The sequence below is a fragment of the Octodon degus genome, unplaced genomic scaffold (assembly GCF_000260255.1).
Source record: "Octodon degus isolate 3935 unplaced genomic scaffold, OctDeg1.0 scaffold00362, whole genome shotgun sequence".
Taxonomy (NCBI): domain Eukaryota; kingdom Metazoa; phylum Chordata; class Mammalia; order Rodentia; family Octodontidae; genus Octodon; species Octodon degus.
Genome location: NW_004524938.1, coordinates 781,577 through 809,415, shown reverse-complemented (window position 1 = coordinate 809,415; position 27,839 = coordinate 781,577). Strand labels below are relative to the sequence as shown.

The 27,839-nt window shown below is 38.4% G+C and overlaps 1 protein-coding gene across 7 annotated transcripts in view; it reads right to left on the bottom strand.

Moving 5' to 3' along the window:
• Positions 1-18,522: 18,522 nt before the first annotated feature.
• Positions 18,523-27,839, bottom strand: part of Sim1 (single-minded family bHLH transcription factor 1) — a 78,412-nt gene continuing 69,095 nt past the window's right edge. For all 7 annotated transcript variants that reach the window (XM_004648216.2, XM_023708445.1, XM_023708444.1 and 4 more), the window contains 2 exons: positions 23,469-23,868; positions 18,523-21,537 (listed from right to left, as the gene is read on the bottom strand). In XM_004648216.2, the coding sequence (XP_004648273.1) occupies positions 20,807-21,537; positions 23,469-23,868 (1,131 nt within the window). In that variant the 3' untranslated portion in view covers positions 18,523-20,806. The remainder of the gene's footprint in view (positions 21,538-23,468; positions 23,869-27,839) is intronic.

Sequence of the window (27,839 nt, the reverse complement as noted above, 5' to 3'; positions counted from 1 at the left end):
TGGCAAAACTGTTGGAATAAAAGTGAAGATAGAGTTTTAGACCTTGAAGACTCTGTTGCAGCTAATGGAAAGGTAAGAAAAGTTCTCTTAAAAACAACTAAGATGCAGGAAAAAATAATTCAACATCTGCAAGACATTGCAAAGATGAACAACATAAGAATAATAGGCATCAATGAGAAAGGAGTCAATACAAATGATATAGAAACAATATGGGCAGAAGTAATAGCAGACTACTTCCCAAATGTGGAGAAACCATCTGACATTCAGTTACCTGAAGCATATAGGACTCCAAATAATATCAACCCAATTAAAGACATACCCAGACATATAACAATCAAGATCCCAGAAATCCAAAACAAGGACAATACACTAAAAGCAGCTAGAGAAAAAAAATCACATTTAAAGGAAAACTCATCAGAATGACAGCAGATTTCTCTTCACAAACCCTCAAGTTAAGAAGAACATGGAGCAAAGTAATTCAAGTTCTTCAAGAAAACAAATTCCAGGCAAGACTGCTATACCCTGTAAAACTCTCCTTGAAGTTTGATGGAGAAGTGAAATACTTCCATGACAAAGAACAACTAAAGAATTTCATGATGACCAAGTTAACGCTACACAAAAGAATACTAAAAGATATATTAGAGTGGGACCAAAATGATCACAACTCCATGAATGAGAATGGAAAGAACCCACCAAATAGGGCAAACAATTAAACACAAGAGAAAGAGGTATGCAACAGCAGGCAAATAATATGTTAATCATAAGTCAATACATCTTAATTACAACCATTAATGTAAATGGACTCAATTCACCAATTAAAAGACATAGACTGGCACAGTGGATTAGGAAGCAAAATCCAACAATATTCTGTATACAAGAAACACACTTAACTCATAAAGAAATTCACAGGCTGAAAGTGAAAGGATGCAAAACAATACTACATGCCCCAGCATCTCAGAAAAAACCAAGGGTAACAATCCTGTTCTCAGACAGTCTCAACTTCAAACTAAAAATAATCAAATGAAATAAAAAAGGCCACCACATACTGGTTAGGGGAAAAATATAAGAGGAAGAGGTAACAGTCATAAATATGTAAACACCAAAAAAGGGAGCACTCAACTGTATAAGACAAATCTTAGTGGACATGAAAAATCTAATATCCAAAACACAATCTTAACAGAAGACCTTAACACCACCTTATCCCAAAAAGATAGGTCAAGCAGACAAAAAATTAACAAAGAAGTAGCAGAACTAAACCAGAACTTGGGACAAATGGACTTAGCGGACATATAAAAAGTATTCCACCCAACCACAGCTGAATACACATTTTTTTCAGCTGCATATGGGTCATTTTCCAAAATAGACCACATACTAGTCCATAGGTCATGCATAAGTATATGCAAGAAAATAGAAATTATACCATGCTTATTATCTGACCACAGTGCAATGAACCGAAAATGAATGACAAAAGAAACCACAAAAAAGCATAAATACATGGAAATTAAATGACACCATCCTCAGCAACCAATGGGTTACAGAAGAAATTAAACAATATCTATAATTCACTGAAAATTCAAACAAAACTTATAGGAATTTATGGGATACAATGAAAGCAGTTCTTAGAGGGATATTTATAACTGTGAACTTGTACATCAGGTAAAGAGAATTGGAACAAATAAATACGCTAATGCTGCACCTCAAATGTCTAGAAAAAGAAAAGCAAACCAAGCCCAAAGCTGAAAGAAGGGATGAAATTATAAAGATCAGAACCAAAGTTAATGCAATTAAGACAAAGAAAGCAATACAAAGAATTGATGAATCAAACAGCTGCTTTTATGCAAGATTAAATAAAATTGATAAGCCCCTAGCTGACCTCATCAAAAAGCAGAAAGACTCAAATTCAAGCAGTAAAGTGTGAAATTACCAGAGACCCTGTGGAAATTCAGAAGATCATCAATAGCTATTTAGAAAATCTTTGCTCTCACAGAATTGAAGACACAGAAAAAATGCACAGAATCCTAGAAAGGTACAAATTACCAAAACTGTGTCAAGGAAATATAAGAACTCTCAATAACCCAATAATAGCTGATGAAATTTAAAGTGTAATTAAAAAAAAACCTACTGACAAAGAAAAGTCTAGATCCTGATGGATTCACAGATGAATTCTACAAGAAATTTACAGAAGATGTAATCCCTATATTCCTCAAACTCTTCAGTGATATTGAAAAGGAAAAAATCTTCCCAAAATCATTCCTGGAGGCAAGTATTATACTGATACCAAAACCAGAGAAAGACACAACTAAAAGAGAAAATGGCAAGCCAATCTCCCTCTTGGACATAGATGCAAAAATTCTCAATAAAATCCTAGCAAAGAGAATACAGCAAATCATTAGGAGAACATACACACACCATGACCAGGTAGGATTCATCCCAGGATGCAAGGATGGTTCAATATATGCACATCTATAAATGTAATACACTGTATCACTAGAGCCAAATCCAAAAACCACATGATCATCTCAATTGATGTAAAAAAGGATTTCAACAAAGTCCAACACTTATTCATATTCAAAGTCCTACAGAACATTGGAATAGATGGCCTCTACCTCAATCTGATAAAAGCCAGTGATAACAATCAAATGGCTAACATAATTCTAAATGTGGAAAAGCTGAAATCTTTTACTCTCAGATCTGGTACAAGGATCACCACTCTTATTCAATATAGTTCTGGAATCATTAGCTGGAGCCATTAGACAAGAGATAAAGGAATAAGAATAGGTAAAGAAGAAGTTAAACTAACATTATTTTCGGATGACGTGATACTCTACTTGTAAGACTCAAAACACTCCACCAGGAAGCTACTAGAATTAATACATGAATTCAGTAGCATAGCAGGGTACAAAGTCATTACCCAAAAGTCAATAGCTTTCTTCTACACAGATAACAAACACACTGAGAGAGAAATTAGAGAAACAATACATTTTACAATACCACTGCAGAAAATGAAGTACTTAGGAATTAATCTAACTAAATATGTGAAAGATCTCTTCAATCAAAATTACAGTACTCTGAAAAAAGAGATTGGAGAGGATTTCAGAAAATAGAAAGATATTCCCTGCTCCTGAATAGGAAGAACCAACATTGTGAACATAGCCATATTCACAAATTGTTATACAGATTTAATGCAATCCTTATGAAAATACCATCAACATACCTCACAAACCTAGAGAAATCATTCCTAAAATTTATTAGGAACTGGAAAAGACCTAGAATAGCAAAGGCAAGCCTGGGCAACAAAGGCAGGGAGGAGACATTACAATCCCTGACTTGAAATTATGCTACAAAGCTAGTGTGATAAAATCAGTATGGTATTGGCAAAAAAAAAAAAAATAGACCTGAGAATCAATGGAATAGATAACAAGGTGCAGGTGCAACTACAAACACACTCAGCCACCTTATCTTCAAAAAAGGGGCCAAACATGCTTACTGGAAGAAAGACGGCGTCTTTAACAAATGGTGCTGGAAAAACTGGCCACATGCCAAAAACTAAAATTTCACCCAGATCTATCACCATGCACTAAACAAAAGTCAAAATGGTTTAAAAATGTAAACATTAAAACAGAAACACTAAATCTCCTGGAAGAGAACATAATTAGAAATCTTGATGACATAGGGATGGGCAAAGAGTTCCTGAACAAAAATCAAAATGCAGGGGAAATATCTGAATGAATTAACAACTGGGACCTCCTCTTATTGAGAAGGATTTGCACATCAAAAGAAATTGCCAACAAAGTGAAAAGACAAATGACAAATTTGGAAAAAAAATCTTGCCTACTAAGCACTCAAAGGTCTTCTATCTGAAATTTATAAAGAACTAAAAAAACATTTGGGTCCCAAAATTTGAAGACCCAGTACAAAAATGGGCATCTGAGAGGAACACATACTTCTCAGAGGAAGAAATACAAGAAACATATAAATACATGAAAAAATGTTCCACATCACTAGCCGTTTGTGAAATGTAAATTAAAACAACACTGAGATGCCATCTCACCCCCAGAAAGAATGGCTATCGAAAGATTTGTACTAAAAGTGTTTAGACAGGATATCACATCTGCATCTTGTACTATGAATAACCACTATGAAGACAACAATATGCAATGTATTAATTATTGAAACTGTCCTACTAATCGGTTTTGAAGCTATCTCGTTGCTATTTGTTTCTCAATAAAGTTAATAAAAATAAAGAAAGCAAACAACAACAAATGTTGGAGAGGCTGTAGGGAAAAAAGAACCCTTCTCCACTGCTGTTCTGAAGGTAGACTGGTACAACCATTATGGAAATCAGTGTGAAGACTCTTCAAAAATCTAGGACTGGAAATTCTATTCAAACCAGCTATCCTCCTTCTGGGAATTTTCCCAAAAGAACTGAAAACATAATATTAGAGTGATATATGTGTATCTATGTTTATAGCAACACAATTTGTGATAGCCAAATTTGGAGACAAGTAAAATGCCCATCATCTGAGGAATGAATGAAAAAGATGAGGTGTTTTTATACAATAGAGTATTACTCAGCTATAAAGAAAAATAATTTCAAAGCCTTCAGAGGAAAGTGGATACAACTTGAAGCCATACACATAAATGAAATAAACCAGACTTACACGTGTAAATATCATATTGTCTCCCTAGTGTAAGAACTCAAGAGAAGAAATAAAAATTAAAAAGCATAACACAGTTAAAAGAGAAAACTTAAACAACATAGAGAAAGGAAAGAAGTTAGGAAATGTGGCAGAGGCAAAACCATACATTTATATAAACTAGATGGTTAAGGCAATGGTCCTAAGAATTTCCATCAAGTTTTTGAAAATAGCAGTTAATGCATAGAATTCTCACCCTGACTAACTCTCTATGCTGATATCTGTGATCTAAGCAACTACATTGCAGACAGCAATGTGTAATACTGAAACCATGCTTAAAATACCTGTCATTCTGGTCTTCTAAATGTGTACTACTTTTAATGTCATATAAATTATTGTTATACTCTCTTTAAAGTAAATGTATGTTAATAAAAGTAAACGAGGGACAAGAAAAGCAAAGCGTAGCAGGATTGTACTGCTTCAATGTTGAATATGGTTTGGTTTCTAAATATCTGTGTAAATCATGTGTAATTGTTTCTTAACAATCAATAGAGATTTAAATTGTAGAACATCTACAGTTGTTTTAAAATAGCAGTTCCATTTTATGTCTAAGGTATATGATATTCAGACAAATAGTGATGTAAAGTTTAACTGCCTCTGTTATAGGATAATAGTATCAATAAGCCTCTCTTCTGGATGTTTAACAACTAAAGTTTGTAGACCAAAATTAGACAGATAGATGGGCTAAAAAGATAGCCAGTATTTTGATCCTAGCCCTTCAAGCTCAGTGAGGATTCAGGACATAAGAGAACCTCTACTGTGACATCCTGTAACTAAGTATTATCCCAAGTTTTCTGATCAAGGAGATTATGGGGCCACAGAGGAAAGTGATCAACAATGTATAGTGTGCCTAAGGAGAGTCATTTAGAGAGAAAAACTTCTCTCACACTTTCACAGAGAACAAATTGGTCAAGCAGTGGCCGTGACTCATCAAGATGGCTGACACTCGCTGTATTATCAGCACCTATCTGAGGAATGCAGCCTTCACTGGGTTACTCAGTGCTTTCCTCTCTAGGAAGAGAAGTCATGCAGAGGATGCATTTGCCCAGAGAAGTGCAGGGTAACAGCTGCTCACTGCTGCCTGTGGAACCCGAGTCAGTAACAATAGGCTTCTGTGATCCTAAAATCTTGGTTCCCTGAAGAAAAAAAATCAGGATGAAATATTTATTTCTTTAGAACAAGACCTGTCAATTTTGTAATTTCTTCTATCAAAGAAGTGTGATATGAATTTCATATTTTACCCTATCAAATGCTATTTTTTAAAATTTTTCTAAAAAATAAAATAAAATAAAATTTTTCTTACTAATTGTTATATTTGTGTTTTTTCAAATGTGTCTTAATATATTTGATGAAATATGCTTTAAAATATATTGTAACTTGTGTAATGCAGAAACTACTGTAAGTGTGTGGATATAAATCTACAAGTTGTAAAATAAATTGTAAATTAAAGTAAAAAAAAAAGATGGCTGATATGGACAAAAGAGCTACAAGATGCTGTACATGGTTCCAGGGTAAATCCTGAGGGGATTTGACTGACATTATCAGATAGCAAAAGTTACACTTTTAGTTGTATAGGGCTTGCATTAACTTGGTCGTAACCATCCAGCAGAAAAGTGTAATCACAAGATATAAAAAGTAAAGCTAGGGGCTGGTGAGATGGCTCAGTGGTCTAAAGCACCTACTTAGAACAAGCTTGGCAGAGCACAGGGACCGCGGTTCAATCCCCCAGCACCACGTGCCAGACAGCCCCGCCCCCTGGTGGGCTGAGCTGGCCACACACACACATATAAATAAATGAATAAAATTTAAAAAAAAAAGTTTAAAAAAGTAAAGCTATATTACTATGCTGAGCTATAAAAGGTCCAAGTCAACAACTTCTGATAATTGCCAGTTGTGCTGATTACACACTACTATTATGGGCTATTGAATTATATTGGGTTATTTTGCTGAATTCAAGTACCTACAATATTGGGGCTGACATCAAGTATGAAAAGGTCCTTTAAAGTCTTCCCCAAATACAGCTTCTCTGACAACAATGGAACATTCATCTCTGATAAAACAAAATAAAAAAGGGAGCTATAAATAAAGGACCAGGTGCCAGGGAGATGGCTCAGTACCATAAGCGCTTGATTGGCAAGCGCAAGGATCTGAGTTCAATCCCCGGTTCCTCAAAAATAAAAAAAAAAAATTTTAAAAAGGACCATTTTGTAGAGAAATATATATGATAGGATAGATATACAGCTACTTTCTCTTCAATAAGAAGAAACGTTTGTACTAATATTGTTTAGACAAGATATCATGTCTGCATCTTGTCCTCTGAATACTCTGAAGGCAACAATATGCAATGTATTAATTATTGTAAATGTCCTACTAAACTGTTTTGACACTATTTCATTACTATTTTCTTTTTCTCATTAAAATGAATTAAAAAATTAAAAAATTAATAAAATAAATTTTAGTGCTACTGTTGTAAAACATCAAAAAGCTAACAGCTTCCTTAAAAACTACGTTTTCCCTATCAAATACTCTCCAATCTTACCCAGTGTAATTAAGTAGTCTGGCAACTTCTACATAAAGTCACCTGAAATTAGATCGATGTCCTCTGTGCTGCCTTTACACCCCAGGACATCACCAAAAACAAAAGCTCACACTTAACGCCAAGAAAATGACACCATGTGCCTTGGAAGAAGCTGGGAAGGCTAGCGGAGATCTGTGTAAATAAGCTTTTTCTGATCCATTATCATGTATTAAATAGGATTTTTGGTCTTAAAGGTGTGCACTTTCCCCCACTCCCTCCACAGATTGTTTTCCCCATGGAAGAAATGAGATAGAAAATCCAGCTCAATCCATTTCCTCCAGTACAGCACATCTGGATTTCCTCATTTAAAGCACAGCGCAGGTCCCCTCTAGCCTCCCCCTCCCCTGAGCCCGAGTCGAGGGAGACTTTCTCAATATATGCTCAGCCACCAGCTCCCGCAAGTCACTTAAGTAAACACAGGGGCACCTTGGTGAAAGCAATCACATGGTCTGAATACCATCAACTGACACCTTCTATTCAGTGACCCTCTCAGGTCTCAGAAATGGTCTTTTCAAATTCCAGGTCTTGAGGTATTGATTTCAATCAGCAGCTTTTCCTAAGAGCATCATTTCAAAAATAGCCTTGTCACAATTTCTACTATCTCATCTGAGTTTCATTGGAGCTTTGTATTCCTATTTGAAACCATTCAGCGAGATGACACCAGAGGGCTTTACTCAGACATTAATTCGGCTGCATACATAGGTAATAGAATTTGCTCTCTTGTATATGAAAAGCATTACTATTTAAATTTAGTAGAAGGCTGGAGTTTTAAATACTTCAATTTTTTCTCTCTGTTAAAAATAAAAATTTCCAATTATACCATTTTCGTAAAATTCTCAATATTACTGCTGAACTCTTGACAACAAATTGGTATCAATTTTAGCCTTTCAGAACATATAAGGAAAAGTCTTTTAGAAAAATACCTCTCCAAAAAAACCCAAAAAACTTCAAACTCATGTGTTTCCATCAGTGTGCGCATGCGCGTGTGTGTGGTGGGGGATGTCTAAAGTAGGAAACATAAAACATGGACATATAATTTTAATATAAATTTCTTCCTGATTACCTCTGGCATCTATACTTTATTAAGTTTTCCCAAAGTTTTAATTAAGAACGGCCCAATGAATGTTTATTTGATGGGAGTGAGCTAAAGAAGGTTGACATTTATTTCATAGGAAGAACATGACAGTTCAGAAAGACCTACAGACATATTTGTTTTAAAAAAATTCTTGAACTGCTTTGATAATTTTGCCATGATTGAAAATTCAGGTTATTTTTCTATTGAAAGAGAAAAAGGAAAGGAGCTATTCTTAAATACCTTCCATGTTCTTAACATTATAACTGATACTTCATATACATTCTCCCATTTGATGTTAGATCGACCTGAGAAGGCACACCACATTTTACAAATGAATCAACTGACATAATGTCAAGTACTTTGTCTATATTGTTAGTATGAATGAGAATTGAAGTTTGAATCCAGTTCAGAGCACACTATAGACACAGTCGTAGCATCTACTACATATCCACTGTAAACAAAATAACAAACTAGATTACACTGAAAATATAGGGGGAAAGTTCAGAATTGAAGCATTAGGTTACTGAAACAGACATATATAAGAATAATTTGAGGCAGGTTTGTCCAGAAAGTAAAAACATTCCAACATTAGACCAAAAGGTTTCCAATTAGAATATTAGGTAAGAAATATACTATTATTTTGAGTGTCAAAAAAAAGCATTTGATAAATTTAAGCATTCATTAATGACTTCTAAGTTTATTAGACAAGAAATTTAACAGAAAGCAAGTTTAAATGCTGGGGAAAAAAATGTACTTGAAGGGGCCGGGGAGATGGCTCAGTAGGATAAGCGCTTGACTGGCAAACTCAAGGATCTGAGTTCAATCCCCTGTTCCGCCAAAAATCCAAAATTATTTAACAAAGGTCTGAGCAGATTAAAACACCTACTTTTACCACTGTCATGCAACACAACATTAGAAATGCCAGATTTAGGGTCAAGTTAGAGAAGATGTGGACTTAGAAGGGAGAGTGCCCAGAACTGTGAGAGTGCACAGAACTGTGCCAACTCTCACAGAACTGTGCCAAGACTTCACACATATTCTGTTCCTCACTATAAGAACCACTCTTTGGCATCCCCATTCTACCCAAGGAAAGAACCACATCAGTGTCGCCAGTCAAGTGTCACCAGTCATAGCACTGCTCAGTCAGTGAGGTAGCACTGTGTACACCATCTAACCACGTACATTGGCCATACAGCCTGCCCAAGACAAATGTCAAAGCAACAATGGATGTACCTGTGTGTTGGGTGTAGACTGATTTATTAATAGAGTATTGGGAAATTGCTTAGAAACAGGGTGAAAACAAGATTGTGGAACACGAGGATCACTATGAGTCCAAACTGCACAGTGAGACCCTGTGTCAAGTAAATAAATAAATACAAATTTGTTTGCATATCAATAAAAAAGAACCACTTGGATTTTTGTATCTCTGATATTCTTTTAAAATTGAGAGACTGACATGACCAGAAGCAGAGAAAAAGACACCAGCCAAGAAAAGAAGGAAGGAAATTTGGGACACTACTGAGTTACATGATGTTACAGTACAAATTCTCATATGTCCTGAGTCTGAATTGACCTTGGAAGGCTAGGGCCAAAATGTTGGCTTCCCTTGCAGCCCTCCTTTTTCTCTAATTTTGGTCTGCAAACTTAGGTTGTTAACCCTCCAGAAGAGAACCTTATTGTTATTACCATACAACCTAGGCTGTTAAGCTTAACCTCACTGTCTGTCTGAATATCAGATATCTTAGGCAAGTGATCGATGATGTAGAGTGTGCCTAAGGAGAGTCACATGGAGAGAAAACATTCTCTCAGGCTTTCACAGAGAGCACATTGGCCAAACAATGGCCGTGACACATCCACATGGCTGACACTGACAAAGGTTCTACAATCTGAGGTGCAGGATCTCAGGATAAATCCTGAGGGGATTTCACTGACCTTTATCAGACCCAAAAGCTACAACTCTTGTTGCATAGGTCCTGCTTTACCGTGGTCTTAACCATCCAGCAGAAAAGTATAAAAATGAAGTATAAGAAGTAAAGCCATGCTGTTATGTTGAGCTCAGGTCAACAATTTCTGACATTGCCAGTGAAGTGGAAGACCCAATACTATTATGGGCTACTGGACTCTTTTAGAATATTTTGCTGAGTTGACACACCTATAATATTCAAAGGAAGTAACTAAACAAAAAAGGGGATACAGATGAATGTCCATTTTGTATCTGTGTATTCAAAATGGTTTGGATAGATATATAGTTACATTCTCTTAATGAATAGAGAGATTTGTTCTAATAGTGTTTGAAATAGGATATTATGTCTGCATCTTGTACAGCAATTAACCACTAGGAAGAAAGTATGCAATGTGTTAATTATTGGAACTGTCCTACCAATTTGATTTGAAACTGTCTCATTGCTATTCATCTCTCAATAAAATTATGGGAAAAAAAAAAAAAGGAAGGAAGGGAAGGGTTAACGTTCTCAGCGGATCAGCATTGCTGAACGGGAAGGTGCTCTTTAAATAGAGAGTCCTCTTCCATGAGACAAGCAGCCAGAAAAGAAGGGGGAAGATTTGAAATGCTGGAAAGAGATACTGAATTATTTCGGGACGGCAAAAACTAGAAAGCACATTCTCCTCAACCTTGAGTAGGATTTGTGTTGCTCTTAAGATTTAAAACAGCTGCTGTGAGACGGAACCACGACTAGCTCGGGGGCAGTGAGGCTCCGGGGACCTGACGGGGCTCCTAGGGGAGGGCAGCGTTGCTGTCTGCAAAGAACACACACGTGTGTGCGAGGAGCACGTGCGCGTGTGCAAAGAGCGCGTGCATGTGTGCAAGGAGCACGTGCGAGTGTGACAGAAGGGGTCGTCAGAACACTGCTGTACTTAAATATCCAGAGGAAGTGAGACGAGTCAGAAATGAGAGGAAGAGTGAAGAGAGCTGTGGAAGAGCTGAAGGCTGCGAGTGGCCAGAAAGGCGGGAGACGAGGACCTTCGTCTGTAAGGAGAAAGTTACATGCCTGACCTCAATCCTATTCTTTTGAAATGTGTCACATGTCATGCCTGACCTCAATCCTATTCTTTTGAAATGTCACACATTTTTAGGTGTGAGAGCTGAAGGATAGCGTGTGTGGGATACACCAGCTATAAAAACACGTGTACATATATAAAACCGTACACAATGACGTCGCGATTCACCAACTTAAATCTGCTTTACGATTTGAGGAAAGACGGCCGTGTTTGTGTCCGAGCGGGACGACAGCTGCGGCTGTGCTTGTCACCTGATGTGGAGTTAAATGGAAGCAAAATCCGGTCGAACACTTTTGTTTGAGAACCAAATTGTTTGAGACCACAATTGTCTGTGAACCGAGGTACCACTGAATCCATATATATTCTTATCCTTTAGAGGTGGTGTCTGAAGTAAAATGATTTCTGCAGATTGGGAGAGCGTGGGGAAAAAGTAAAATTTTGGAGCAATGTGCTATATAGCAAATGTCGGTCCAGGGAGATGGCTCAGTGGAATAAGCGCTTCCCTGGCAAGCGCAAGGGCCTGAGTTCAATCCCTGGTTCTGAAAAAAAAAAAAAAAAAAAAAAAAAAAATTGCTATATAGCAAATATCTAAAGAAAAAATCCTGGCCATAAACCAGTACAGAAGCTATGGAATAGTGACAGAATTCTTAAACCATCATGGAAACTTTGGGACAAAATATTGGGTACAGCGACAGCACTCATGAAAGGAAAACCCATTTCAAAAATGAGACATTCAAAAAACTGATGGAAATGCTTAGTACAACCACCTCAGCCTTCGTGTAAGGCAGTTAATGTGTAGGATTTTCACCATGACCAATTCTGTATGCGGCTGTCTGCAAACTAAGCAACCACATTGAGGAGAGCAATGTGTAATACAAAAATCATGCTTGCATACTTGCCATCTTGGTCTTCTAAATGTGTGTCGTTTCTAATGTGATATCAATTATTACTATACTCTCTTTAAAATCAACTTTTAAGAAAAGAATATAAAAAGGAGAGACAAGAACAAATAGTTACGATTTCTTGAAAACAAGCAGTAATATTCAATCATCTGTCCGATCTTACATAACTATATCTGTTAATCTGAACAGCAGATTTGACAATAAAAATAGATAATATATCAACCGTTGTTAGTCAGCTATTCTCGTCTTGAAAATCTGTAACATAAGTACTGTTGTATGTTACCCTGTTTCTGATTTTTGTTCTTGATTTTGTTTTTACTCTTCAAAATAAAATAAAATTCTAATGAAAAATAAGACAATCTATGTCTTACAATAAGATACCGTCTATATATTTTAATTTTATATAGGAGAACTGGCATGGTTCATTACATAGCAGATGCAGGTGTTCAAGCAATGGAAAGTTATGACTAATAAATGCATATAAGCAGAAAAACCTGTTAAGTTGCTTTTCCTCCCCACCCTGAAAAGAAATTTCTTAGCAATCAACAATCTCTAATTATTTAACAGAATTACAAATGTGCATTTGGGATGTTCCTCTGACCTTTTAAATTAAAAAATAACTTTGGCGTGGCACCAGCACAGACAAGCTCTGTCTAGCCTAACTAATGGAACGACGAACACAGGGCTCAAATTGGAAATTAGAAATGTGGAAATGTACCGAATAATGAGCTTCAATTACTGTCTGGATGGTGTCTTCTCACATTAGATCCCAATTATCCATTCCCATGTGAACTGTGGAGACCTTATCCATAAAAGACTCTAGGTTTTTTTTTTAAAGATATATACCAAACAAAGCTATCAGAAAATACTCATCAGAAACAGAGAATGGTTTCCTTATGGCTTCCAAGACCCTGCCAAGATTCCCTTTAAGGTTCACTCAAGTGAGAGTCCCATATGGAATTACTCCCCACATAGAAGCCTGACCTGGGAAGCCAAAGAAAGTAGGGATTATTTTTAAACTCTCAGAGCAGGGGCTATTTTCTATTTCTGCCATCCTGAGTCTAATTCCACTGGCAAATACAATGCATAGAGCACGCCAAGGAGCACCAGAGAGGGTCTTCCTGACACTATAAGGTAGAGGCCGGTGGCCTGGATAGCCGAATAGGCCTGGAAGGCTATCTTGGGTTCCTGGGTCACCGTGACCACCAAGCCAGCCAGCCACAGACTGGTCTCAGGACATGCACCTCAGTGCTTCAAAACAACTCAGACATCATCCCTGTCCTGAAGGGCAGCCTTCCTCCCAGATAACAGGCAGACAGCTTCCCTTCAAATGAAGGAAACTCATAACATATTATTTGCAACCAGCCCCTTAGATAAAGAAAATGCACAGTGTGTCTGCAGAGACACATTAAAGCCAAGCCCCTAAAGCAGTTATTGCTGTTACATCTTGGTTCTTGGCCGAGTGAACTCTGGCTAGATTTTATCCAAACAGGAAACAAAACAAAACAAGACAAAACAAAACAAAAAGTAAAAAGGGCAACACAGACAGATAGCTCAGTGGACTAAAGTGTCTGCTTAGGCAGACATAGGGACCAGGGTTCGATCCCAGGCCTGCTGTGCTGGCCCTGCCCCTGGGGCGCACTGAGATGGAGATTGAGACTGGGCGTGGTGGTGCACACCTGTTATCCCAGCGCTTGGGAGGCTGAAAACAGGAGGATCATTATGAGTCCGATCTGTGTAGTGAGACTCTGTAGCCTCTTCAGAAAGCCTCTTCAGCTTTCTCTTCATCACTTCCCAATCGCTCCCCACCATGATGTGCTGCCTCACCTCACACCCACAAGCAAGGGAGTCAACCAGCTTACAGCCTGAAACCTCCAAAAACCTGAACCAAAACAGTCATCTCAATTATTTGCTATAGAGTAATACCTCAGTTCACAAGCACATCTGTTCTCAAATAATTCAGTTCTCAAACAAAAGCATTCCACAGAATTTTGCATCATGTGACAAACACAAGCACTATCATTGTCACCAAAATGGTAAAACAAATTAAGTTCATGAACTGAGGTACCACTAAAGTAATGAAGGCTCACAATATTCAATAAATTGTAGATTAAATTCCAAGGGTAGTTATTTTGAAAAACAAAGTAGGTGACAACAATTTAATTGTCGAATAAAAGAACTAATAAAAATAAAAACTGGGGCAAAAGTACTAAAAAAAGTATCTTAAAACATCATGTTGGGGAATATCTGGTAAGTGCTATGATATAATGAAATTCTAATATTTAGTTTGGCTTTGTTAAAAAAGCTTTCTGAAATACAAGCACCATTTCCAATGAATTAAAAAGATGCTTTTAGGGCAGGGGAGATAGCTCAACAGTCTAAGCTCCTGCTTGGCAAGCGCAAGGACCCATGTTTGATCCCCTGTACTACATGCCCTGTGGGCCCCCAAACTGGGATTACCCTGTAATCCCAGGGTAGGGGAGGTTGAGACAGGAGGATCACTATGAGTCTGAGCTGTGCATAGTGAGACATGTATCAAATCAATAAATAAAGATGTAAAAAATAAAATAAAATAAACAATAAATAGAAAAGATGCTGTGTATACCTGTTGAACTGGCCAACAGAAATTTCTGGAGAAAAAAAAACATGAAGGGAAATATGAAAATGCTTAAGAAAAACCTATTGAAATATATTTTTCTAGAGCTGGCCAGACAGCTCAACAGACTAAAGCACCTGCTTAAGCAGACACAGCAGCTAGGTTTGATCCCTTGCATGCTCTGCCAGCCTTGCCCCTGGGGTGCATTGAGCCAGTGATTGAGACTGGGCTTGGTGGCGCACATCTGTAATCCCAGCACTTGGGAGGCTGAAAACAGGAGGATCATTATGAATCTGATCTGTATTGTGAAACCCTATAGACCCTGTAGACCCTGTCCTAAAATAACAAAAAAAAGAAAGAAATATATTTTTCTTTGTCATTAGCTTCTAATTTTGAGTTTAAAAAATAACTCAGATTCCAGAGCAAAAAATCACTTAGAATATTTTATGTGCTCTTGAACAGCAAACTAATTTGTCATATATTAGCAATGTTCTTTTTTCTCAGATACTAAAAATGCAATCTATACTTTCAAATGTTTTACTTAGTAAAGTGGAGGAAGCAGCAGGCTATTTAGGATGTCTTGGTGAGGCACTAAAAACTGTCTACCAGCCTAAAAACCTCCGACCCATTGCTTAACCTTGCTATGCCGCTAAACTGCCTTTTCTTCTTTAGCCTCTCATGTATTCATGTGTGTGTGGGGTGCCCATTCCAACAGAATCTAAAGCTGAAATGCAGCCCTGTTTCTTTACAGAACTCGTCTTCTAGGACAGTCAGTTTTGTCTGACAAAGACTTTTCTTTAAATGAATAATTCAGACTCAAACTGCGTAGTGGTAACTATATTTTAAACCAAAAAAAAAAAATCCTCACATAATAAATACATTTTATGCACATTAACTTCAAATTTACTTCAGAAAGCTATTTACAATATAAATAATTATAAATGGCAACACTTTGCAAGATATCATTGACATGGCTAATATTTTCTACTTTACATTCCAAAGTAAAAGTTCCAATTACAGCTTTATTCTACAGTATCACTAAAAACTATACATTGCAAGATGGTATTTGGGATATTGACAATCAGTATCTTCTCTCACAAATATAATCCTTTTTATAGCATTTCAGTCAAAAAGCGAACATAAAATATTTTTCTCTTTTTTTGAAGCATCTACTCCTATGTTTCATTTTTGAAATAGTTCCCTTGGGAAAAAAAAAAGACAAAAAAAAGTTACAGTACTGCTAAAACTTTTTCCAGGCCAATTTCATTTCTTCTGAAATGAGGTGAGGATTGTTAGGTGAAAATTTAACTGTGGTTAAATGTGTCAGGTCAGCAAATTCAGACAAACGGTTCCCATCTAGGGTTAGGAAAGCAAAGTCCCACGCAGCAAAGTTGCCATAAATAAAACTACAAATGTTTGGTTTGAAATGATCAAGGAGGGTTTCTTGTGTGAGCGATTTGCATATAAAATTGGATATGGCACATTTTTAATTCCGAAGATGATAAGAAAACCATACGGGGGTGGCGGTGCGTGCGCAGCTTTTCTGCATACAATCTTAGCTAAGGAACCCTGCGCACACACCTGTTTGGAAGTGAGTACAGTCTCACCCTCAGCACTGCCCACGCAATCTCCACACACAAGAAATGGGCACCGCACAACAGTGTTCCTCAAGAACATTTTCTATGTCTATCTTTTTCACAAGTCCGTAGGTGTTCTGGGATTCATTTAAAATTTAGAATGATGCTTTATCCAGTTTGTTTCACAGTAGGAACTAGCTGATTTTTTTTTTTTTTTTTTTTTTTTTTTTTGCTTAGACTTATAGTCCTATTCACAAAAATGACATTTGCATGGAAGTTGAATAATTTATTTGGAGGCATTTATTTAATCATTCTGAACAGAAGACGTATGCCTACCTCTATGGTTTAAGTGAACTAGGGGGGGCAAATCTGGGCATCTGAGCTTTTAAATCAGGACTGTATTCAAGCGTAAGCTATTCCACCAGACAAGGTGACTGACTCTCAAACAGATACTCAGTTTTCTAAATATCAGCGTTCACTCTGTCACTCCCAAGTACTACTGGTGCTAACAGGTTGCACTGAATTTCTTAATAATGCCCTGCTCTTAAAAGAGACCAAGAGAGCTGTAAAATACCTAATCTGCATTGAGTGTCTCTTGAGCTGTATTATCTTCTAGCAAAATTATTTGGTCTAGGTCTTGGGGGAGGGGCTCTTTCATTTTATTTTAAAATATCCATGGGTATTTTCCAAGCAATTTTGTATTAGAACTGATCCTCATCTGTCATTTTGAGAAAGAAAGAAATGGAACATGTGATCCTTTTCTACAAGATCCCATTACAACTTATTTTAAGTGGGGCTCTCTGCCCTGAAGCAGCATGTGGCAGCGTGGTGCAGAGAGAGTTAAGAACAGTACCCAGCAGCAGTATCCTAGCGCTGGAACAATGCAATCGGTAAACAATAAGCAGTCTTTCTGTATGAACACTGAAAACAAGTCACTTATTACATCCTGTCTCATTGTGAATGTCCCATCCACACTGTCATATTCTCTTGTATCAGGCAATTACAGTTTAGAAAATCCAGCATATTAGATTCAGCATAATATGCCAAAAAAACTTTAGGGGCTGAAGCACACCTAAATGTCTGGACTGTAGCAGCTGTGATCTTAATGTCATGCATCCAAAACTAAATCAACAAATCAATATAGTCTCAATAATGATTTTAACAGAATTTTCCCAAGCAATATTGGGAACTACTCTTTTTTCATTTTGGACATCCAAATTTTTAAATTGGGTAAAACAGACAAAATGGACAACAGATACGTTTTTACTATTACTGAAAAACATGAGCTTAGTGACATATAATAAACTGGTACATATCGTAGCAGTATAATTGGATACAGTGCATTTTTATGAATGCCCAAAGTGCCATAAAGAAGCATTATGGGATTTCACTCTTTCACTCAAGGGTCATAGTTCTCAGCATTTTAGCACAATTATGGAGGTCAAGGGTAAAAATAAAGCCAATATAGCCAGACATGGTGGCAGAGCCACACAAGGATCGCCACCAGGTCGAGGCCAACCTGGGGCACACAAGGAGATCTAGGCCAGCCACAGCTACGGAGTGAGACCCTAGCTCACCCCCTCACAAAACCCAGTTTAATTTTTAATTGATTAATTACTGGGAACATATTTAGCTTACATCCTACATTTTTGAGACACAGATAATATCATCCTTATGAGGAAGTACGCTCCTGAACAGAAAAAAAGTAAACTATAAATATATTTTATACATCTACATGAACAGTAGGAAACTGATCTGTCATAAAATGCCAATTTATTTTGGAACATTCAGTAATAATCATGCCACAGTGAGAAACGTAAGGTATGCAACACTGACTCTGTAACGGATCACGTGCAACCTGAAAAATTATTGACATTCAGTACATTAAATACAAGGTGATACATTTTAAACTGGGTCATCTATCAACGTTTTTAAGCCAGGTGCAGTGGCACACACCTACAATCCCAGCTCCTTGGGAGACTAAGAATGTGTTAATTATTGTAATTGTCCTACTACAGTTTGAAACTGTCTCATTGTTATTTCTTTCTCAATAAAATTAATAATAAAAAAAAGAAGGATGAGGAGTTTAAGTCCAGCCTAGACCAGTGAGTAAGAACCTGTTTCAAAAATAAAAAGGGCTGGGGAGTATAGCTCAATAGGAAGTCCTAGGGTTCAAATCCCAGGATCAAAAGAGAAACTAAGTTAGTTAATTTTTTCTTCCACTAAAATATTGAGCATAACATTTTAAGAAAAAAATTCTTCCTCCTGATCAACCCTATTTTGGGGAGTTTGTAATTTATTCTTCCTACTAATTATTTGCCATATAAAAAATGTCACTGAAGTCCCAGTAATAACTGTCTTTTTTTTATTATCAGTTCATTGTCGTTGGTGTTCAAGCTTCCATTTTTCTTACAGTATCTACTGCTGATATACTTGGTTGAATGTGTTCATCAATACAAGCCATCAGTATGGATTTCCTTTCCAAATTGGTCATGCTTATCTAATCTTTGTATCTCTGAAACATTTATCCATCTACACAATTTTGCAAAATCTTTAGCTTTCCTAAAACCTTGCTTGATGTAAATTGCTAGACATTTGACATTTTCCAGGGATCCTCACAAGTAATTTTCTCAAAATTACTCAATAACTTTTCTTGTGTAGTTTAAAATTTCACTTTCATTGTACTTTGAATATTTTTGAAAATAAATAGCTACTACCTTTCTCACCTACGTCACCCTTTTTGTATCTACACTGGCAAATGTTCTGTCATTCCCAAGAAAGATATTTCATTGTATATAGCTTCTTTGCTCATGTACAATCAACCTGGCGTTCACCTCTCAAAATATTATTATGCGGATTGTCACCAAGCTATGAACTCTCAAACAGCCATATTAAATGTTGAAATTATCGCACTAATCCCTATGGGTCCAATGTCATGTTCTGTCTTCCAAATTATAGGTCACATTCTTTCAGTGCATTCCCTTCTTGGAGTATGGAAAGTTTTCCAGGAATGTGACCCTTATGAAAGCTAATCACTGAAATTTCTCTCATCATTCACATCATTTTACTTTGGCTACTGGAGAACCTCACATTAAATAAATGTTACTATTTTTCTTCCCTTTCAAAATTTCCTATCACCTAAATTTTGGCTGGATCTGAGAGAAAGTTCATTGGAACTACCCCTGACTAACCCAGACTACTGCTTAGTACTACACGGCTGTAACAACAAGTTTGTTCTTTGTCTATAAACATTTGGCTGTTCCTTCAGTCCAAAGCTCCCATTCCTCCCACCCTTCTAAATACTTGCTTATTTGCGTAGGCTTTTATCTTAGATTCTCTCCTGAGGCTTTCCACATGCTAACACACTGGCACATCTGTGCTTTGAAAACTTTTCAAACACTTACACTGCTGTCATGTAGCACTTCACTGGCTTTCTTTAGTCACTTTTGTACTTGTCAACCTTTTTTCTTGGGAAATTGATGTTTTGTTTCACTGGTTTTATTAGCAAGCCCCAAATATATTGTTTATCTATGCTGAGCCTTAAATTGTTTGTTTTGAGATGTCATTTAATTCCACTCTGTCTCTGGTCTTTCCGTCTTCACTAAACTGGCTTCCAGTTGAGCATCCCATATTTTTGATGAATCTCCCAACATCTCAATGCTGTTACTTAGAAAAACCCTGACTGCTACGTCAGTGCAATCCTTGTCCTTGTCCAGCTCAAAAATAACGTGAAAAATCACCACTTCCTGATTGCTTGAAATGGATACCAGGTGAAAGCTCACTCTCACACCATGGCCAGAACCCATTCTCTAACGTACGTCTGAACCAAATGGGCTGGAATTAGAAAGCAGTCAGCTTATAAAATGGGTCTGTCTCTTCCTTATGTTGGGAATGGAAATTTATTTAAGAACCTTAATGTGGTAAAGTTAAAGAAAGGTACCCATTTGGGGCATATGTGTGGTCCATGTTTTCTAATTCTGCATGTAAAGTGTACTTAGATGTTTGTGAACAGAGGCCTGAGTGCCTGGAATTCACTGCATCCTCACAATGCAATGGCATTCATCAGCCCTTTCATGTGGAGTATACATTTGCTTGATCTACATGAGCATTTTTTCCTTCCAAAATATACTATTCTGGTTTGCATATAATTAGAGGGGCCATTTATGTGTTCATGTTATCTCCCTGTATATAATCCTGAAAGTCAGTGTTATTTTTTTCTTAATTTCACAAGAACACATGTCAAATACCCAGTAATTGTTATCCTAACAATCTGCAGCATACTAAATGCTGGTAATGGGGTATTAAACTATAAATATATTTCAGAGATCCTCGAAGAACCAAGTTGTTCTTAAAGAATAAAACATCAGCTTCCGTTGGTTATTATAACAGACGTTCCCTTGTGCCCTTGTGTGGGGTCTGGCTGCATCCTCAGATGGGAAGTTACATCAAAATGTGAGCCGTTGCAGCCCAAGGAGTAGTTTCTAATGGTCTCACTGTCGTATAAGTGTTCCAGGGCATATCCAGTTAATGTGTATGCATGTTTATCAAAATATTGCCGGTGAGAGCCAAAGCAGTTTGGAGAAACAGCAGCATGGTCTCCCACTGTCTGATGAGGAGACAGATCCGAATGTAGGTAGTCTTTCGCTAGGATCAAACTGGATTTTGAAATGCGATCAGAATTGGGACTACTTATCCGAGACAGTGCAGTGGGGCTGTTGTCATAGTCATTCTCGTGGGGGCTCAGCATCTTTCCCTCTCTCTGCTGGATGTGGTCACACGGTGAAGTGTTGGCCAGGGCAGAGCTGTGGCAGACTTCGCCTGTTGGTGGGGGCTGTGAATAGCTTGCAAAACATAGAGAGTGTTTTTTCCCTGCTCCGTTCATGGAAGCCAGTTGGTCTGGGGGCGCTTTCCTTAGCTGCAATCTGTTCTCTTCTTCTTTAATCATTTGCTGGGTAGCTCTTATAAGAGTTTCAATTTTGCTAGGTTCATGTGGGCTACTCTGGTACTGTTCCGTGCGATATCGGTCACCTGATTCACTGGCTGACCCAGGGTCTGGAGAGCTGACCACACTATCTTCATCCCAGTGACCTCGCCCTAGAAAGCAAAAAGAGCAAAAGTAAGTGGTCACATAAATCACCAAAAGAAGTACATTTTTTTCCTATTAAAATAAACCTTTTTTTCATTTTCAAATATATATACCAATATTTGAAACAGGCACAGGCCTATATGATGGTGTCAATTATTATACTGAAGTTTACATTTAAATCAGTATTGGGCAGGTGAATTTTACAACAAACATCTTAGAAGACAAAACTTGCTCCTGGGTTCTATGTGCCGATTAGTGAAATAGTAAATTGGAGATATATCTGCTTCCCCAGTTAGGCATCTTGTTAGACCTCCCCAGCTGCAAGTCACAAAATAAAATACACAGAACACGATTTATGCTTTCTAGAGCAGGGTAATGTTAGACAGATGCAGAGAAAATACTTTCAATTAAGTTTCAGGAAAATAATTACACAAGCTAAATTACATTCTCTATTCAAAATAAATCAAATTGAAAATGTTAATATTGCTCAATATATCTTAAATAGGGTCAGGTATCTGTTTGTCTTTTTAGTCAAGTAAGGGTTAAAAAGTGTATGCATATGTTTGTGTGTATATATATACATATATATATATGAATGGGTAGAGATATGGATGTATCTTGTCCTAATTAAAAATACAACTAAAACTTTATCAAATGTAATGGCACATCAGCTCTAGGGGTAATCATCTAAAATCTCAAGTATCCTGGATTACTTCTGAAATAAGGTGAAGAATAAATAAATATTAATCATTTTAATAACAATCTGCTCCGAACCAAGGAAAGAGAATTAATGTAGAAGAATAATGTGTCCACAATTATTTCATAAGCCAAATTATTCTCAAAACAGTCTGAAGTCAATATAAAAAGAAAGAAAAAAAAGTAGGTAGGGTCATCTGAAACCTGCACACTACTTCTCTTGGCAGAGCAGCCCTGGATCACACTACTCATGTCTTCCTTTTCTCTGTTCTTTCATTTTCTTCCTAATATTCTCTCCGGGAGCCGGCAGGCCAAGCAGGCACTTGCTCTTCCCTCGCTTTTGGGCAAGCAATTGCCCTTTGCCCTGAGTCTCCAGTACCAGATCACTGAACGTTCCTTGGTTCAAAACAGGTTGTTTAGTCAAAGAAAAAGCAGAAAAGTAAAAAAGCAAGGATGGGCACAAATTAAAATTCCTCAGAGAAAGCCACCGGTGTGTAGGTGGCATATGACAGGTGACTTCAGGGATGGAGACAACATTGTCTAAAGCTCATTTCACATCCTTTAGGCAAGAAGAGTAAGACCAGGGCCTTCAGATCAATCTTTTACTAATGTTTAGTAAAATGGGGAGGTTTTCAAGGACCCGCTGCATGGCAGCTTGGAGTGCACAGTGGGCTCTTCTTTGAAATGAACAAAGAAAAAAATTTGCAATAAGAAAGTTCTGTGTTCATAAAGGTGATACCAAGATGAAAATCTCTGTGATTTGCACATACCACTCCATTCTGACCTACAGGGGCCCCGGGGCTGTCTAGTTACAGGGGGATGGGCCCTTAATTCTCTGAGAGGCAGAATCTATCACACAAGTGACAGACCGCAGAACAGACTGGCCTCCCGCAAACTGCTATTGTGCCCTCACTGCGTAACACCCCCACGCCTTCCTGGAAGGGGATACGCAAGAGAATAATACAGAGCGATTAAACGCGTGCATACTACAAACTCTGCAGAGAAGAATTTACTTTCACTTAATTTCTATTCTTTGTATTTTTTTTTTCTCTTCTGGCATAAATATATTTAGCAAACAATATCAGAATAACTTAAGCGAAGTAGACTTGACCTGTGCTCATTAAACTTGCAAATTCCACTTTTTTTAAAAGAAGGACGCGGGAGGGGATGATTTTTAAGTGGAAAGCACGCTCGGACTCGGTGGGTCCCTCGGCTGCTGCGAGCGCAGGGGAGCAGCCCTTACCGTGCAGCCGGTGCACCGAGGCGAGGTGCGCGCCGCTCTCGTAGGCGTCCCTGCTCTCCGGGGAGGCCTTGGTCAGCGGCAGCGCCGCGCGAGCGCCCCACCAGGGCTCCCTGCCGGCCTGCGGCGCCCCCAGGAAGTACCTGCCCGCCTCGCAGCGGCCGCCCTCGCACGCCTGGCTGTGGAAGTGCCGGTCCTCCACCAGCCGGGCGGGGTCGAGCGCGAAGCCGTAGCAGAGCGCGCCGCGGTCCGAGAACTGGCGGTAGGCGCAGGCGGCGTCGTGCTGCGAGCCCGGGCGCTCGGCCGCGTCCAGGAGCTGCGGGGAGGCCGCGTCGGTCAGGGGACTCCCGCCCCACTGGCTGTCGTGGTCCGACTCTGATCTTTCCGTGTGAAAGCCCGAGTACTGCAACCCAGAGGGAAAAAGGCCATTTCAGAAATAAACCCATGAATTGGATAAATAAAAAAGCTGCAAGCACCCCTGAAAGTCTTGTTGGCAGAACCACATCTCAGGCTGGCCACGCACCTCGACCTTGGAAGCCCTTAATCAAATGATGTCTGCATAGCAAATGCTTTGAGCTGTCAAGGAAAGAAATAACCAGCACACATTAACCGAAGTCCTAGCCACAGGATAAAGTGGTGCATATGAATTCTTCTAGGTACATCTTCCAACTTAGGGCAGGTAAGCTAAGGATCAAAGAAGGAAAGTGATGTAACCAGGCCACAAGCAGGTATAGGAGGGGAAAGAGAAATAAAAAGAATTTAAATGAGTTGACTACAAGTACCAACCTCCCCCAGTGAATGTAATCATTATGCAGTGAAAAAAATGTACTAATAAAATTTTTTTAATTAAAATAATTCAATCCCAACTTCTACACTACCTGAAAGGTACTCCCAACAAAAGGACCCCAAGGCAGTTCCATATTTTACTTATGCTCATTCTTCACATTTCCTCTTAATTAGGAAAAACTAAATTTTCAGGCACCAACATGTTGAACCTTAATCTTATATTAGATTGTTTACTCTGAAGGACACACCAGGCACATGGCAGAATAGTTAATTGTTACCTAACGCAAGTGCAGTATAACTTTCACAAGTCTCATCCACATAAGCTGTACCTATACACTAGAATATTACTTTCTAAACTAAAGCTTCAATTACTCACAGGATCATGGCAGAGCCCGGGGGAGACAGGACACAAGAAACGCTGCCGCTGGGGGGGGTCACATTGCTTACCTACTCCCAAACATCTTGGCCAAATGATGAAAGAAAATGTGAGAAATGTTCTGCAAGGTTTCCAGAAACTGTGCTCAACGCGAAGGTTCCCATAAGCCACTAAAATTCATAATGCCATAATTTCTACCATTGCTTGATTCCCTAATGCCAACTCAGTTCTAAGTACTACCTAGATTACCTATGATAATAAAATATGCCCTCTAGTGAAAAATTAATGCATATTTACTAATTATTCCATGTATGTCATCTCACTTCCTACAACCACTGTAATATGCTGTCAAATACCTCTAATAGATGCACAGACAACATCAGTAACAGTTTTAGTAAGATACTCAGCCATCTTGTAATCTATTTGGTCTTAAAGTTGTTACTCCAAATGATAGTTATGTATTTGAGATTAAAGTACCGTTTAAAGACAAAGAGCTGAGAGAAAAGGATGCATCGTTAAAGAGATACAAAGTTGAGTAAAAGTCCCTAGACCTAAAATACAGGTTCAGTGTACACTGTCTTTCCTAGCCCAGAAGAGAAGCTGTTGTGATTCTGCAGCGTAGGGCAGGAGGGAGGACACAGTTCCACTCTTTTGCCCTGACACACGCTGGTTGAGCAAATTTCATACACACCAAGACCTTCACAGGGCAAGCCTCTGGCTCTTAGGGACAGAAAGATGAGGTACAGAGGTTTTTCTTGGTTATGTACCCACTCCCTACAAGAAATGTCATCATTATGTACTAGAAACTTGAACTAATAAACATTTTTCAAAAAGGTTGCTCTTGGGGCTGGGGAGATGGCTCAGTGGAATAAGCGCTTCCCTGGCAAGCACAAAGACCTGAGTTCAATCCCCATTTCTGGAAAAAAAAAAAAAAAAATGTTGCTCTTAGTGAACTTCAATGAATGCTAGTAAATGCAGCATGCTCAGGACATCAGCCTAGCTCCAGGTCCAAGATTTTCCATCCTAATTATCACTTTAATTATTTTCTAAATGTACATATGAATTGCCAGCATATTGCATCAAGAAAAGAAGTAGATAAAACTACTTTTATGCCCTGGGGAGTATAGGACAGGACATCTAAGAATCCTGAGCTGTAGCTCCTGCATCTCACCTTGCACACGCCAGCAGCTTTTTCTTCCAGTGAACACCAAACCCTCTTTGCTGAAGACACCACCCTTCCTTTCCCCAGAGAAAGACTGAGCAGTCCCTAGCCTTGCTGAGCAGGGAGGCGAGTCCATGTGTTCTCCTAAGCACCACTCATCTGCTTGCCTCTGGGAAACTCAGGCCATCTGTGCTGTTCCAAGAGTGAGGTTGTCCAGACTCTGCTTGTTTTTATAAAAGTATAAACCAGGCCTATTTCTGAAGTACTCAAGTCAAGACTTTTGAGCCCTGTTGAGAGGAGAAAAAAGCTTTCCCTGAGTGTATGTGGGAAAGTGCTATCGGCGAAGCAAAGAACATGCTGTCCTTCACACACAAAGAAAATTCAACATGAGGCTACCCTGGCATACGCGAGGTACACATTTCAAGAGTGCCCAAAGAAGAATTTGTAGGATAAGCCTCTCGTCAATAGTCTGGAGACTAAATAGTAAGAACGCTGCCTTGAGATTCTCAAGCAGGCCGAAGTTGGGTGGCTTGGTTAGCCAGGACCTCACATTGCTTTGAAACTACTGAGGAAGAGCTTAGCAGTAAATTTTTATGTTTTAGAAAAACCTACGAACACGCACACCATCAAAACTCCATCCACATTTTCTCCTTTAAAATGAACTGTACTTGGTGTAAACTCTGTTGAGGACATTGCAACCCCATTATTTGATCTGAAATATTTCAGGTGTTCATTAAATATTTGACAAAAGAGAGGGGGCAGATTAAGAGGAAGACGGGCAGCCAATATAAGCAGCGAGGACAGCATAATGAATGAATACTACATAAGAAGGCTGCTGGTCTTTCTTACACCTACTTTTGCCATTTGCTACATTCAAGCAAGTGATTTAATTTCTTTTAACAGTCCAAAGGTCATGATGATATTAACCAACAAAGGCTGGACCAGAGATGAGGCCATTTAATGAAATAGCATTAAGGAGTGAGAGCCAGAACTTATTTCCAAGTCCATCTCTACTCTAACTTTCAGGTTAATGTTGGGTGAATCACTTCATCCTCCTTAGCCTCATCTATAAAATGATATACTGGGTTAGATGAGACCTCCTATAACTTTTCTTTCAACTGCAATATTCTTTATGATGCAATAATTATTTGGAGTACTTGTTAGTGTTGAAACATGATTTCTATGTCTGTCCCTATAATTCACTTATTTAAAGATGGTAATTTTTGAGAAGTGTTACCCAAGTCCGAGAATTTTTTGTCACAGTTATAAGAAAGTTACATTGTAAGGCATAATACCATATTAAAAAATTATCAGCATTTTTACCATAATGCCAATTTTCCTTCAGATATCCCATTTGTTAGGAATTACATGGTTCCTTTTATTCAGTGAAGGATTGTTACACTTTGGATGAGGAGGGATACTTTGTGTTTGTGAGCAAAAACTGCCTGAGTCACATACACTTTGTAAAGGTCATTAAGAAGCACAATTTCGTACATGTGCTCCACACCATCAGCATTAGTATGAGTAAAAACTATGATTAATTTCAAATTACTTGTAAGAAAAATAAATTAAAATCCACCAGCAGCTATTGTGGCCCTCTGGTTGCTGTCTGTGGACAGAGAGTGAAGGAAGGCCCCAAGGACTTCAGGCGGGGCGGGGGAGGCAGACCAAGTCATCCTTCAGTAAAACAGTGCACTAAATGTCAAAAAAAGAAAAGAAAAAAAAAGAAAAGAAAAAAGGAAACCCAACACAAGTCAGTATTTGGTGACTCACAGCAGAGCACAGGGTAGGGTCTCAAAAGTAAGCAAACTACAAAGTGGCAGCCTTTCAGAAGTGTCCTTTCCATAAGAGAAGAGCAAAATGAGGGCAGGCCCGATAGCTCAGTGGACTAAACCGCCAGCTTATGCACACAGCAGAGGCTCGGGTTGGGTTGATCCCCCACGTGCCATGCTGGCCCCAATTGCAGGGCGCACTGAGACGGCGACTGAGACTGGGCTTGGTGGCACGTGCCTAATCCCAGCACTTGGGAGGCTGAAAACAGGAGAATCAC